General features: G+C 43.0%; 1 protein-coding gene across 8 annotated transcripts in view; it reads right to left on the bottom strand.

Moving 5' to 3' along the window:
• Positions 1 to 14,377, bottom strand: part of CSMD3 (CUB and Sushi multiple domains 3) — a 675,220-nt gene that overhangs the window by 41,439 nt on the left and 619,404 nt on the right. For 7 of the 8 annotated variants that reach the window (XM_077351631.1, XM_077351632.1, XM_077351635.1 and 4 more), the window contains 4 exons: positions 13,510 to 13,689; positions 8,109 to 8,282; positions 4,106 to 4,279; positions 2,949 to 3,022 (listed from right to left, as the gene is read on the bottom strand). In XM_077351631.1, the coding sequence (XP_077207746.1) occupies positions 2,949 to 3,022; positions 4,106 to 4,279; positions 8,109 to 8,282; positions 13,510 to 13,689 (602 nt within the window). Of the gene's footprint in view, positions 1 to 2,948; positions 3,023 to 4,105; positions 4,280 to 8,108; positions 8,283 to 13,509; positions 13,690 to 14,377 lie in introns of those variants that run through there. The other variant, XM_077351639.1, reaches the window with a different exon arrangement.

Genomic DNA, 14,377 nt, shown 5'->3' with positions numbered 1-14,377 from the left:
GAAAAAGGCTGAATATCTTAGGTTTAGTTGCTTAACACCTTAGGTGGAAGTTATTCAATATGGTGAATCAAAGAAGTATCTGTCTTCTGTTAAAATATCTTCTGAAGCTCTGAATGTTTTATTACTAAGAAACACTATGATTCTTGTCACCCAAAAACATTTTCTACCACTTATAAGTTAGAATATGACTTAGGGTAGAAATATGCCTCTATACAATATGCATTTTTTTTACATAGAATCATAGAGTTGGAAGGAACCTCATGGGTCATCTAGTCCAGCCCCCTGCACTATGCAGGACACTCACACCCTATCGCTCATTCGCTGTAACCCTTGAGCCTTCACAGAAGCAGCATCTCCGTCAGATGGCTATCCAGCCTCCGCTTAAAAATTTCCAAAGATGGAGAACCCACCACCTCCCGAGGAAGCCTGTTCCACTAAAAAACTGTTTTTAGTAAGCATTAAGAGAACTGGAACAGTATAGTATAGCCTGATCTTGTCAGATCTTGGAAGCTAAGGAATACCAAGGAAGACTTTGTAGACTCCACAAAGAGGAAGGCAATGGCAAACCACCTCTATTTAATCACTTGCCTTGAAAACCCCTTGCTGGGGCTGGCTGCAACTTGATGACATTTTGCACACCCACATAATAAGCATTAAGCTGTCAGAAATAGGGGGGTTTCTATGCCTGCTCCTTACCCCTATGCTATCTTTACAAAGTTTCACAAAACTGATCCGTAGGTCACGTGAGGAACGGCTATTTTTTTTCTTTCTCAGTTCCCATTGTGCTTTGGTTCTTTTCAGGTTTAATAGAAGAAGAAGAAGAAGAAGAAGAAGAAGAAGAAGAAGAAGAAGAAGAAGAAGAAGAAGAAGAAGAAGAAGAAGAGTTGGTTCTTATATGACGCTTTTTTCTACCCGAAGGAGGCTCAAAGCGGCTTACAGTCGCCTTCCCTTTCATCTCCCCACAACAGACACCCTGTGGGGTGGGTGAGACTGAGAGCGCCCTGATATCACTGCTCGGTCAGAACAGCTTTATCAGTGCCGTGGCGAGCCCAAGATCACCCAGCTGGCTGCATGTGGGGGAATGCAGAATCGAACCCGGCATGCCAGATTAGAAGTCCACACTCCTAACCACTACACCAAACTGGCTCTCTAAAGGAAGGTGTTCCATTTCTAGTGACACAGTCAAATGGACAGACCTTCCAAATAAATTGGACAAAACAATAGGGCTTAAAAGTCTTGCATACATGACAGATGGTTCAAAATAATTCCCGGTCATTTCCACTCAGTAGTACCTTGCCTTGTGGTCTTGTAATGGCTTATAGCCAGAGTGCTATGAACAATTTCCCTTGTTCCCAACCATATTGCTGCATAAATATGTCATGCCCCCCAGTTCATTTCAAGGAAGCAATTTTTTTTCTTTGAAATCTGCAGATGAAGTTGGGCGAAAACTGACATCTGAATATACCTTATCTTTATAAAATCAGCATTTTTGTTCCGCAAATATCTGCCACAAACTGCAAGAAAGGTTAGTGAAGTCATTAAATAGAGAGAATTGTTTTGGCAATGTTATGGTTTCATTTGTATCTGACAGATGGAATGAAAAGGAAGGCTAAAGTAGGAATGCAACTGTCTGGAAGGATGCCAATGACTTTATTTGCACCTATAGAAAACCACAAGAGCAAAAAGTGGAAACGGAGACCAAACTAAAGATAAGGTTGCACCCACCTTTTCTTCTTTCTTTTACAAAATGGAGCTGGAGTGGTTGTGACCTGCAGTACACGATCCATGCAGGAAGGATTCTGTTCTCTGACTATTTTGTTCTCTGAGAGTTTTTCCACCAAAAATCTTTCTTCCAGGACAAGTACTTTTTTGGGAAAGGCACATTTTCCTCCAGGAAAACCATGGGTCAGGGAAACAAAAAAGTCTCCTCCCAAAATGGCTGAATTTTATAAAAGGAAGAAAAGTCAGGTGGCACCTATCTGACCGTTTATGCACTGGAGGTTTCATGCCAGGCTGCAGGCTGGAGTTTTAGTTGTGGCAGGTTGCCCCACCTCTTCCTGCACCCACACGGGGGAGGATTTGGACTGGTGCACCTCATCCGCCCCCAATTTGTGCTCTTGCACAGGAGCTGGGGCAGTGAAGTTCCCAGTGCATAAACGGTCTCTGCCATCATGTTATGGATTAAAATTGTATGGGGGGGGGGGTGGGTTTTATATCATTGTATTATGGGATTTTATAGTAACCTGCCACAAGCCGGTTCACTGAGAGTGGTGGGATATAAATAAAAAAACCACATAAACAAACTAATGAATAAATAAAAAGGGAGAGGAAGGGACCCTTTCAAATGCTGAACAATGTGGGAGATTGTGGGACCCACATGAACAGAATCCACACAGGGCAGATGCTGCACAGAGGAAGGATATTAAGGCAGATCAGGAAGAAAGGCAGGTATGATTCAGTTCTGGTTGTTATTCACATTAAAACCCTTTAACTCACTGTTATAGAGGCTATCTTGGAAATGCCTGTGACATTCTTGCTAAAACTTCAGTGACTTTGAAACTGCATTTAGTACTCTGTATAGTTCCTGGCTCTCCATCCTTGCTACTGTTTCTTGTATTTTGCATGTGCTGAACAGCCCCATCCTTCAAAAGAGCAGGAGGACTCACAAACAATGGGATGGGCTACTGGACCCTGCCATTTGTCCACTGATGTCATCAGGAGCATGAAAAGGCACTTGCACATAAAGAACTACGCTCATAAGGGGAAAAAAATTTTTTCCCAGTTTTTGGGGGGGAACTAGTTTATTTTAGTCAAGCCCAGTTCCCAAAAGGTTCTTTTAACACTGTTGCGATTTAAGCAATTCATGAAAAATTCTATCAGACCCGAATGACTTTCCCCAAATATTTCAGCTGTAGAATGTAACAGAAATCCAACTACACACAACCTACCTGATAACCAAATGTATTGTTTTGTGATCCATGACGGGGAATTCCAGGGTTTTCACATGCTGTTCGAGTTGGTTCTGAGAGACAAATATACGAAAGTATTTTGAAATCACTCTGTGTATTTTCAGACTGTGAATCGGTTTTAAACCAACTTAAAGTCCAGAAGTGTCAAAATTTAACCTTTAAAAGAGTCCAATCTGAATTTCTGAAATGCATTTATGTTATGTTCTGATAATAGAACAATGGCACAAAGAAAATCTACTTAAGCAAGCCCCTTCTGTCCTCGTGTGCAAAAGTCAATCCATAAGGTTGAACATTCCTCCCAAGTAAACTTCCATAAGGTTGAACATTCCTATCCAAGTAAAACAAAGCAGATGGATACAGATTCCAGAGAGGAAACTGTGTCAAATAAGAAAGAATCTTGTGGCACCATCAAGACTAATACTTATTTTGAAAGTAATCAGTGCTGATCCTGGTTAGACCTTGGATGGAAGACCAGCAAGGAAGTCCAGGGTTATTAGATGCAGGCAGGTAATGTTGGTATCATGCCTTGGAAACCCTATAGGGCTGCTATAAGTAGACTGCCACCTGACAACATTTTATATGCACAAAAGCTTTTGTGAGTCTTGTGTGTCAGATGCACTACGAGGACACTTCTGGCACAAATCACATACACGGCTCCCTCTCCTCCCATAAACCCTCTTTATGCAGCATTTTGTGTCCACCTGAATAATGGAGATGCACTGTTATCTAAGTGTTCCCTCCTCCTTTACAGCCTTTGATCTCTAGCTATACACATTGGACATAGCATGCCAATATCCTACATATGCCAATATCCTACATATACACATTGGACATAGCATGCCAATATCCAAATATGCCTATATCCTACATATACACCTTGGACATAGAATGCCAATATCCTACAGCAGATCCTGCTGCCTGAATAGACAGTACTTCTGTTAATGCAGAGGCTCACTGGTTGTTCACTACCTTCCAATGGCTCTGGGGATCCCCATCCACTGAAGCCAAGCTTCAGGAAGCTGTAGATAGGGTATATATGGAGGGATGAGCAACTGTTCTTTCACAAAGAGATTTGGTACCCAGTAAAAACATTAGAAATTTAAAAAAGGGGGGGAACATCACCAATCCCATTGTACCTATGCAGCGGGAAGATGACCCACTCCAAGTACCATCTGCTTGACATATACGAGTACTGGACCCAACCAACACATACGGAAGATTGCAGCTGAAAGAGACTTCGGACTGGTAGATGAAGCTCTTGCCTTCTCTTTTGCCTTGTGCAGGTACGCCTGGATCACCGCAAAACTTTGCTGTAGGGATAGACAATATAAAGAAAGTGAGTCTACAATGCCCCTGGTTCCCTGATCTCTGTGCTTCATAATGTCTGAAGAAGAACTTTAGCATGTGTGCTCTAACACGGGTCAGTACACAGTTCAGGGACGGGCTCCATGTATCAGTGGTAGATCATCTGCTTGGCATACTGACAGCCCCAGGTACGATCCTCAGCATCCCTAGTTAAAAAGACCACAAAAGGTCCTGGAGAGCTACTACTTGTCAGAGTGGGCGACACTGAATTTGAAAGGCCAAGGGTCTGATTCAGTGCGAGGCAGCTTCATGAGTTCATGGATGCAAACCAGTAAGAGCACAAGGTCTTCATCCCTGAATGGCCAGTGATGTGTATGTCACGTCAAGCTAGTATCTGGAGCAGGGGTAGTCAAACTGCGGCCCTCCAGATGTCCATGGACTACAGTGGCAGGGGCTCCTGGGAATTGTAGTCCATGGACATCTGGAGGGCCGCAGTTTGACTACCCCTGATCTGGAGGGTCTAGCATCCACTGCTCACTCCTGCTTTGAATCAACAAACGCATCAAACTTCCAAGGACTATTTCACAACATTCGGTGCACAAATGAATCCCGAGTACTGTGGGAGTTGAGTTACTTTTTCAGGGAAGAATATGTCGAGAAATGCCAGCCTTCTTTCAAGTATTTCTCCCTCGCCTTGCTATTGTTGGGCGCTTTGTAACTCCTGTATGAATGGGGTAACCATGGAAACTAGAGACCATGGCAATTTGCATCAGCCTTATTTCATCCCAGAATGTGGAGGTATGCCGAGGAAGCATTAGCGTCGGTTGCAAGGCTAACATTCTAGCATCCCATCTTTTCCCAGCAGAAGTTTGCAGCCTGCTGTTTTTCAAAGCATCCTGACAAGTCTGAAAGCAACAATTAACAATATATCTGTTTTATGCTGGGCAGGCCAGTATTTGGGGAATGGCAGTCATCCTTGCGGATGCAGGAGTGAAGCTCAGCAATGTGGGAGAAAAGAGCCTAGGATGAGAAACAAAAGGGCTGAAAGGCACTGATTCACAATGCTCCATGCTAAGTAGCCCTGGGAGTGCAGCCAAGGGGAGGAAATAATGTCTTGAACTGACATGTCTGTGAATACAGCAACCACTTCCCAGCAGCCATTGGCTTGCCTGTGGCAGCTAGAAAATATGTCATTGCATCCAGACAAACTGCTACCATGTAGAACTTATCAGTGATAGCACTGACTAAGGCATTACTTCCTTGATCTTCTCTAGGACTGTATTCACAAGCTGCTCAAGTAGCAACTGGGAGGTTTCTGAACAGGCCCTTAGTCTGGGCTCGACACATTCAATACAATACAGATAGAATCAATGAGAAAAGCCCATTCATTCATTCATTCATTCATTCATTCATTCATTCATTCACTCACTCGCATGCATGCATGCATGCATGCATGCATGCATGCATGCATACACACACTCACACATACACAAAAGTTATTGTATCTTCAATGCTCTGAATCTATAACTGTTATTCAAAAGCAAATTGTAAATCAATTCAGCTTGGAACTTGTGTAGCATAGTGTAGCTATACAATGAATATGAATCTGGGGGAGGGGGAATATTACAAAATTTGCTTCTTCCAAGATCATAATAAATACCTATTCTATCTCTCAGCTTCAGCCCTCTTTCCACTGTTATATGGGGAAAATAAAACTGACCTCAATTGTAGGACACTTGAAATGGTTATTGGGAATCCTTAAATATAGCTGTTCACATTAAACTTAGATTTCATTTCACTAACTATGCAGATCTCCTCTGACACTACAGTGAATATGGGAGTCTGTACCCATTCGGATAGGCTTCCTCAGCTAGAGTTTCATGAAACCTGGGTTTTCTTGGTGGCCCTTGAAGGGTTTCCTGAATGAATGGGAGCTAATTAATGTTAATCTATTTTTAAAATTTGTTAAGCATTTAGCGAGTTATATGCCTCTCATAAAATGGCCAATGATGGGCTTGGGGGGGGGGCAGGGATGGGAAAGGATGAGCATGTACACAGCTATGCTTCCCAACCATATTCTGCATGATTGTGCAGAATCATGAAGCCTGAAGAATGTTCCAGGGGTTTCTCAACAGAAGAAAAGTTGAGAAATGCTGCATAAGGAAGTCAAGTATATACATGAGTACCTTCGGAGCTTTGGATCAGCGTGATGATGCAAAAGCCTATGATTAAGATCCAGTTTTCTCAGCAGGGTAGCCTCACTTATAGAATCATAGAGTTGGAAGGAGCCATGCAGGCCATCTAGTCCAATAAGGTCTGACAAAGTCAATCCAGAACAGTCCCATGGAGATTTGGGTCATGTGTTGCAAGGTCAGACTATGCTCTTATGTATATCCAATTCCAGAGTGAATATGACAGGACCCACTTCTGAGCCAGCAAGCACAGGATGGGACTGGCACATCAGTCTAAACTCATATTGAACCTCATCAACATAATACCATTCATACTTGCAAAGCCTCTCGTATGCCAATGCATGCGTAGCTCTATTTCTCATTTCACTTTTTAGAAAATCAGATCCACTGAATTCACTTTTAAAAAAAAAGATTAGGGTTTTCTTTTAAGGAGGGCGGGGAAGAATCTATGCAAGAACCCTAGTGTAAAGAGCCAGCATACATTTGTTATTGTAATGAAATCTGCAGCCGTGAAAAATCCATCAATGTCAGCAATTTTATGATAATAATAATAAAAAAATCTGTATAAAACAGGTAATTGAATATAATATGGGAACACAAGTCCAATTGTCAGACAGACAGCCTGCAGTCTCTTCTGTACTCCTGGCAGGCAAAGTCATTACCAATGTCAGCACGAGTTTTGCCTGGGCAAAGAGAGCAAACAGTTTTGAACTTCCTTCTGGTAGCATTTTTGTCACATTTGACAAACTTGCAGTTCAGCTGCACACAATGTAAGATGAACGCTGTCACAGGTCTTTCTTCGGTGTCAACACTCTGCTTAGAAGCTGGGAAACTCGCAGCTGGCAAGAGCAAGAATATCAAAAGGCAACATTTGCTTTTTGTCTCAAAGAAATTAAAGTACAGTCCCGTCCCATCGAGTCGCTTCTCATTTATCCGGCATTAAATAGGAACAGGGAAAAGCACTACCTTTGCAAATGTCACAGCACGCAAGAACGACTCGGTTTACCTGAAGGAAGACTGCTTTCCCCCCATACTTGTGACAACCGGAACAAGAGAGGGCATCTCAAATTTCCAGAGAAGTTCTAGTTATACACAATGGTGATAAAAAATGAATGTGTGGTTTATAGGGGGGACTGGCTTATGTTCAAGGCTGTCATCCTTTCTGGTAAATATAGCCTTGTAGCAGAACTCCAGGTTTTGGGCCCCGAAGCTGGGCCTTCCCTTGGTCCCTCCCCTTCCCAGCCCCAGGTTCCCCCTGCTTGTCCCACGAGGCTGTATGAGACTAATGTTAACTGTGGTTGACAATCATCAGCTTTTTTGACTGGTATTTTACCAGCAAAATCACATCAAGATGGAACCACTGATTGGCAAGAACTGCACGTTACCACAGCTCTGGAAAAAAAAAAAAACAACATTTAACTGGGGTGCAGAACTATGGAGAAGGTGTGCCTCTGTAACCTACTCCTTATTTCATAACTGTAGCCGATTCTCAGCATTAGGTCTGCCTCTGTACCAGCTCAAAGTAGGGGAGGAGATAATGAGAAGCATCCACAGTGGTCCTCTGATGCATTACCGGATATTTTAAAGAGACTTAATGGAAACACCTGCCAGAATAAAATGAAAACATCAAAGAACTACTTACGTAAACATTGAGGCACTTCGCCGCTCCACGTTCCATTACCAACACATGTCAAAACAGCAGGAAAGGACAGCTCATAGCCAGGTGAGCAGACATAGCTGATGCTAAAGCCCCAGTCAAAATTGGTTCCTTCCTGTCTTCCATTAGATATTTGGGGTGGACTTGGACAGGTAACCGCTGCAACAACATTTACAGTCATTAGGCACAGCAACTGCAAATGTCCCTAATGCCTACAGTTACTGAGCCCCTTGTGGCGCAGAGTGGTAAGGCAGCCATCTGAAAGCTTTGCCCATGAGGCTGGGAGTTCTATCCCAGAAGCCGGCTCAAGGTTGACTCAGCCTTCCATCCTTCCGAGGTCGGTAAAATGAGTACCCAGCTTGCTGGGGGGTAAACGGTAATGACTGGGGAAAGCACTGGCAAACCACCCTGTATTGAGTCTGCCATGAAAACGCTGGAGGGCGTCACCCCAAGGGTCAGACATGACCCAGTGCTTGCACAGGGTAACCTTTACCAGATGAGCCATATGTGCTAGATGAACACTTCTGGAGGACAGAAGAATTTCTCACCACCCCTACAGGTAAAACAGGGTTGCGCTTACCTGTAATTGTTGTTTATCAATGTCTTCTGTGCAGACCTGCATTAGGACTAGGCTTGCACAGGTTGTCTGTATTTTTTTTTTTACTAACTTAATAGCTTGAAAGAGGGATGTCCCACCTGGCAGGAACCACACATGTGCCTATTTTCCTGCTTGCTGCATCATGCGTTCCAAGGGCGCGATGCCCCTTTCCCTCGTTCTACTCAAACTACCATGAACTCTTATGGAACCGAAAAAGATGACATGTGCGATTGAAATCACATCAAAAATAGACTTACACCTATGAGAGCTCAAAGTGCGGCCAGAGGGAGGGATTGTGTATCTACACGGAAGACATGGATGGGCAGGCAAGTGCAATCGTCTTTTCATTTTCCGTCTTCCTGTGCAGCCCCACATTAGGGCATTAGTGAGCTGTGTACCACAGGAATTTAAAGAAAGACCACAACACCACTCTCCCCAACTCCACCTCCTTCCTGGAATGAGGGTTGAGGGCATACGTGCTGTCCATACGTGCGAAGTATTGCCAAGAAACTGCTTTACACTTCTTAAGGCCCCAATAATAAACAACTGACTTTGATTTCCGGAATTGTTTTACCTTTCTTAGGACCCCAGTAACAAATTAACATTGACTTGGATTTCCTGAACTGTTTTGACCTATGTAAGTAATAAAGAATTCTCATCTAACACTGAAAGAGTGAAGTTCTATTTCAGAACTGTAAGTGAGATTGGGGAAACTTCTTGGGATATAGATCCAAGAGATCTTACAAAAACCCTGAACTAGTACCTAGAGACATTTTTATAATGAGCGTGGGTCCCTCGGTGGGATGGGGATTTCCTGGAATTACAGATCTTCTCCGAACTACAAGGTCAGACCTCCAGGAGAACATGTTCTTTATGTCATAGAATCATAGAGTTGGAAGGGGCCATACAGGCCATCTTGTCCAACCCCCTGCTCAACACAGGATCAGCCCAAAGCATCCTAAAGCATCCAAGAAAGTGTGCATCCAACCTTTGCTTGAAGACTTCCAGTGAGATTCCTGTCTACCCCAGGCTCTACATCCAAATCTCTAGGATGTTCCCAATCTGGATCTTGCAGCCTTACCCACAATACCATGCCTGGTGACTGAGTGGGATCTGGCAACCTTAAGCTTAACCCCAACAAGACAGTAGTGCTACTGGTGAGTGGAAGATCTGATCCAGAATTTAAGGTGTCACTAATTACAGATAGGGTTGTACTCCATAGCCCAGGGATCTAGGTCTATTGCTTGATAAGCAGGTGGTGGCTTTGGCCAGGCATGCCTTTTAATTGCTTCAACCCATTAGCTTGTAGGAAAAATCTGGCATCTGTAGTATCCTGAGTTATACTTTTAAAAAATCCATTGAAATCCCATTTAGGATTGACTGGAATGAGGGGAATCTATTAGACGGATCTCCATTTGTAATGCTGAAAGGAGTCATAGGAGGAGGAAGAAAGAGTGATCTAGATCAGTGGTCCGCAACCTTTTACAGGCTGCGGACCGGCGGAAGCAGGGAGGGCGATTGCATGCACTATGCACGTCCGAAGTGCCGCGCATGCGCGTTTTCGGCTGCGCATTGTGCATGTGCGCATGCATGACCCGGCCGTGCATGCGCATTGCACGTGCACGGCCCTGCTTCCCTCTACCCACCTCCCACAGTAAGAAGCTTGCCGGGCCGCAAGCTTGCGGCCTGGGAAGTTTCTTATTGCGGGGGGGGGGGCGGGGAGAGGGAGCCGCGGCCTGGTGTCAGGGCCTTCACGGCCCTGTGGTTGGGGACCACTGATCTAGATCATGGCCATGGGTCTACCCCATGCCATTTGTGTCTTGGCTTACTTTTATGGATACTGTATGATTTCCTCTATATGCCTAACCGCTTAGGGGCAATTAAGTCATGAAAATGGCATAGGGAGAAAATGCTAACTTCTGCCTCTGAGCTACAGCCATGACTCAGACCCTCTTATTTTGAGGGGGAAAAATTGACCTGAATAAAGCATGACCATTTTTTTACAGAGCTTTGCAATGTTCTTTTGTCAACTGTGGATTTAGCTCTCTTCTCATACTGCTTCACAAACTAGGCAAAATGTTTGCCTTTGATTGCAACTCCTTTGTGAGTTGGTCCCTTTGTATCAGTGTGTTGTCTCTGATAAACCGCTTGATTTATACTGATACCGATATTCAGTTTTTACATTATTTTAATGCTTTGCAATTGTTTACTGCATTTACAGCATATCACTTTGGAAGCACTTGCTCCAGACTCTTGTAAATTTAAAAAGGTGGTAAAAGCAACATTACTCCCCCCCCCAATAATCTAAATGTATGTGTAAAAAGAAAAATATAAAGGTGAAAGGCCCCAACAAGACCAATCTAGGCAGAATTATACCCTTCTAAGCACATTTCTAAAAGGATCTAGAGGGGACAGGCTACATCAGAAACAAGAATGCATGAATAATGTGTATTATAACAGAATTCAGCAGCAAGAGAACTGGAGTCAATCAAGAGTGGGAGCTGTAGATACCCCGCCCATAAACTTTGATTGACTCATTTCATTTACAATGCTCTGAATTCCTTATTTCACTCATTTCTAAAAAGTGAACAGAAAACGTGCCTGCAAATGGAAGAACAAAAAGCTTTTATGAAGAGGCCCTTAATAAAATTTTAATTTGCCTACCAGTTATTTTTCAATTACATGATGTTAGAGGGCAAATTACTAAAAAGGCACAATAAAGAGCCCACGAGAGGTGAGAGGGAGATCCATATGTGTTTATCCACACATCTACCTGTTAATGTGAAAAGTGGAGGGCGGGTGGGGATCTCTCATTTCACAGCGCACAGGAGTGGAGAGATTCCATTGGGCAGCCACAGAGTTTTGTTCGTATAAGCGTTGGTGTACGTGCGCACTTCATCAGACAGGGGAAGAGCGTTAAGCCCTGTCATCTGCACCTCACTGTTCTGTGTTACCAGGGCCGGATTTACATGAAAAGAGGCCCTAGGCTATTCCACTTATGTGGCCCTTTCACCTCCCATTTTTAAGTTTGTAAATTATACGAGAGATATTAAAATACATCATTACTGTGATATATATATATATATATATATATATATATATATATATATATATATCAATATGCTAAATTAAACATGTGATTGGTACTAACCTTTATAAAAAATGTGGAATATAGGCCCATCTTGATCTTGAGGCCCTAGGCTGAAGCCCAGTTAGCCTATGGGAAAAGCCGGCCCTGTGTGTTACCTTTAGCATGTATGTATGCATGTATGTATGTATGTATGTATGTATGTATGTAAAAGGTAAAGGTATCCCCTGTGCAAGCACCGAGTCATGTCTGACCCTTGAGGTGATGCCCCCCAGCGTTTTCATGGCAGACTCAATACGGGGTGGTTTGCCAGTGCCTTCCCCAGTCATTACCGTTTACCCCCCAGCAAGCTGGGTACTCATTTTACCGACCTCGGAAGGATGGAAGGCTGAGTCAACCTTGAGCTGGCTGCTGGGATCGAACACCCAACCTCATGGGCAGAGCTTCAGACTGCATGTTTGCTGCCTTACCACTCTGCACCACAAGAGGCTCTCTGTGTGTATGTATGTATGTATGTATGTATGTATGTATGTATGTATGTATGTATGTATTTATTTATTTATTTATTTATTTATATTTAGCCATATAGGACCACCCCTCTCAACCCCGCTGTCTCGGACCGGTGTACACCATGTTAAAATCACATAAAATAAAACAGTTAAAACACCATAAATTAGAACAGTAAAGTAAAACAGTAGAATTGTCCCTGCATCCTTACCAGCAGCCTCTCCTGCATTAATTCTTATGTGTGTTAGAATATAGGTGTTACAAGGGAGCATGTGTGTGTGTGTGCATGGGGGGGGGATCTTAGATTTTCTTCCAGCCCAGCTTATTTTTATTAACAAAACTTGCTTAGGAAAAAAACATGCTTGAAAAAGTAGTGTAAGTGCAACATTTTTCCACAACTTGAACTGAACAGCATTTATGGAAACGATATGCAAATTGCACATAATTGAAACACGCCAATTGCGTGCAGTCACCACTTAGGGTAAATTGTCCAGGTCCTTAAAAAAAACATAACACTACCCATGATCTCTAAGTCTACTGTGACTCATCCATATGTAAATTAGTATAAATAACACCAGTTGTAAGGCAGCATTTTGAGAAAGAAAACAACTACCAAAGCCTGCAGAAGTGACCCACTGAAGTGAATATGTTTCCCTCATCTCTTATCCTAATGGTCCTCTGATAATTTTTTATTTATTTCATTCAATTTGTAGGCTGCTGCTCCTAGTCAGCCAACTCGGGACAATAAAGGGGTGATATTTTCATGACTTTTTCCAACCGTGTGCAGAATCCCAACCCTGCTCCAGAAATATCCTGAGCATGCTGTAGGGATCTCTATCCTATGTGTCTGCTTGTGAAAAATGGTGTTCCAGATGGGATATTCATGGGGATACAATGCCAGTTCTTTCCATCCTTATTCACTCGCCATTATGGCAAGTCATCAGGAACTCTCCGCCCTCCCCAACAAATAAGCAAATAAACAAACAAACAGGGGGCAGTCAAGTGTTGGCTACAGCAGGGGTAGTCAACCTGTGGTCCTCCAGATGTTCATGGACTACAATTCCCATGAGCCCCTGCCAGCAAATGCAGGAGGACCACAGGTTGACTACCCCTGGGCTACAGTATAAGACATGTATTGTACTGGTCCACTAGAGAAAATATACTATAAAAGCACTGAAAACCCAAAATTGTACCTTTACACGTAGAGAGCATTCCACTCCATGTACCATTGGTAGTGCAAGTCCGGATCTGGGAACTGTTGGGTTCCATTGCGTATCCTGGCTGGCACATATATGTAACGTTTTGTCCCACTACAAAATCATCACCGTATCTTAGGCCATTGGCTGGGACACCTGGATCCCCACAACTGATTACTATAAAGAAAAATAAAACATTGACAGACATGACAGCAGTCCGTCCACACCAGGGGTAGTCAAACTGTGGCCCTCCAGATGTCCATGGATTACAATTCCCAGGAGCCCCTGCCAGCATTCGCTGGCAGGGGCTCCTGGGAATTGTAGTCCATGGACATCTGGAGGGCCGCAGTTTGACTACCCTTGGTCCACACTATTACATCAAAATGTTCTGTAATAAAAATGTTTGGTAATAACAGAAACAATGTTAAAATTAATTATTTATTACACAAATATTTATTCAGAAAACAAATGCAAACCGCAGCTAGAATATAACATTTGTATACGATTTATTTTGTAAATGACTGAATCTATAACTCCTTAAACATCTCGCATTACCATATTGATTAATCTTTCATATAAAATGTTTTGTGTAGAACTGTTTGTAAAGTACACATTCACAACTCCTGAGGAATGTTTCTCACGGCTTCCCATTTTGTAGGGGAATGATTTAAATGTGTGTGTTTTTTCCCTGTGCCAGAAATTGTGATGGGGAAAGAGAATGATTAAATGTAAAATTGTATTTGAAAAGAGGCTGTGCTGTACACATCTAAAACGTATGGCGGGCTCAACATCAATTAGGAAAATAATGCGATGACTTGCCCCTCCCTTCTGCTACTCATGGCTCTTACACCACCATAAGATCACG

Source organism: Paroedura picta, chromosome 9, assembly GCF_049243985.1.
Source record: "Paroedura picta isolate Pp20150507F chromosome 9, Ppicta_v3.0, whole genome shotgun sequence".
Lineage (NCBI taxonomy): Eukaryota > Metazoa > Chordata > Lepidosauria > Squamata > Gekkonidae > Paroedura > Paroedura picta.
The sequence above is the reverse complement of the archived record's forward strand: the minus strand, read 5'-3'. Positions and strand labels throughout refer to the sequence as shown.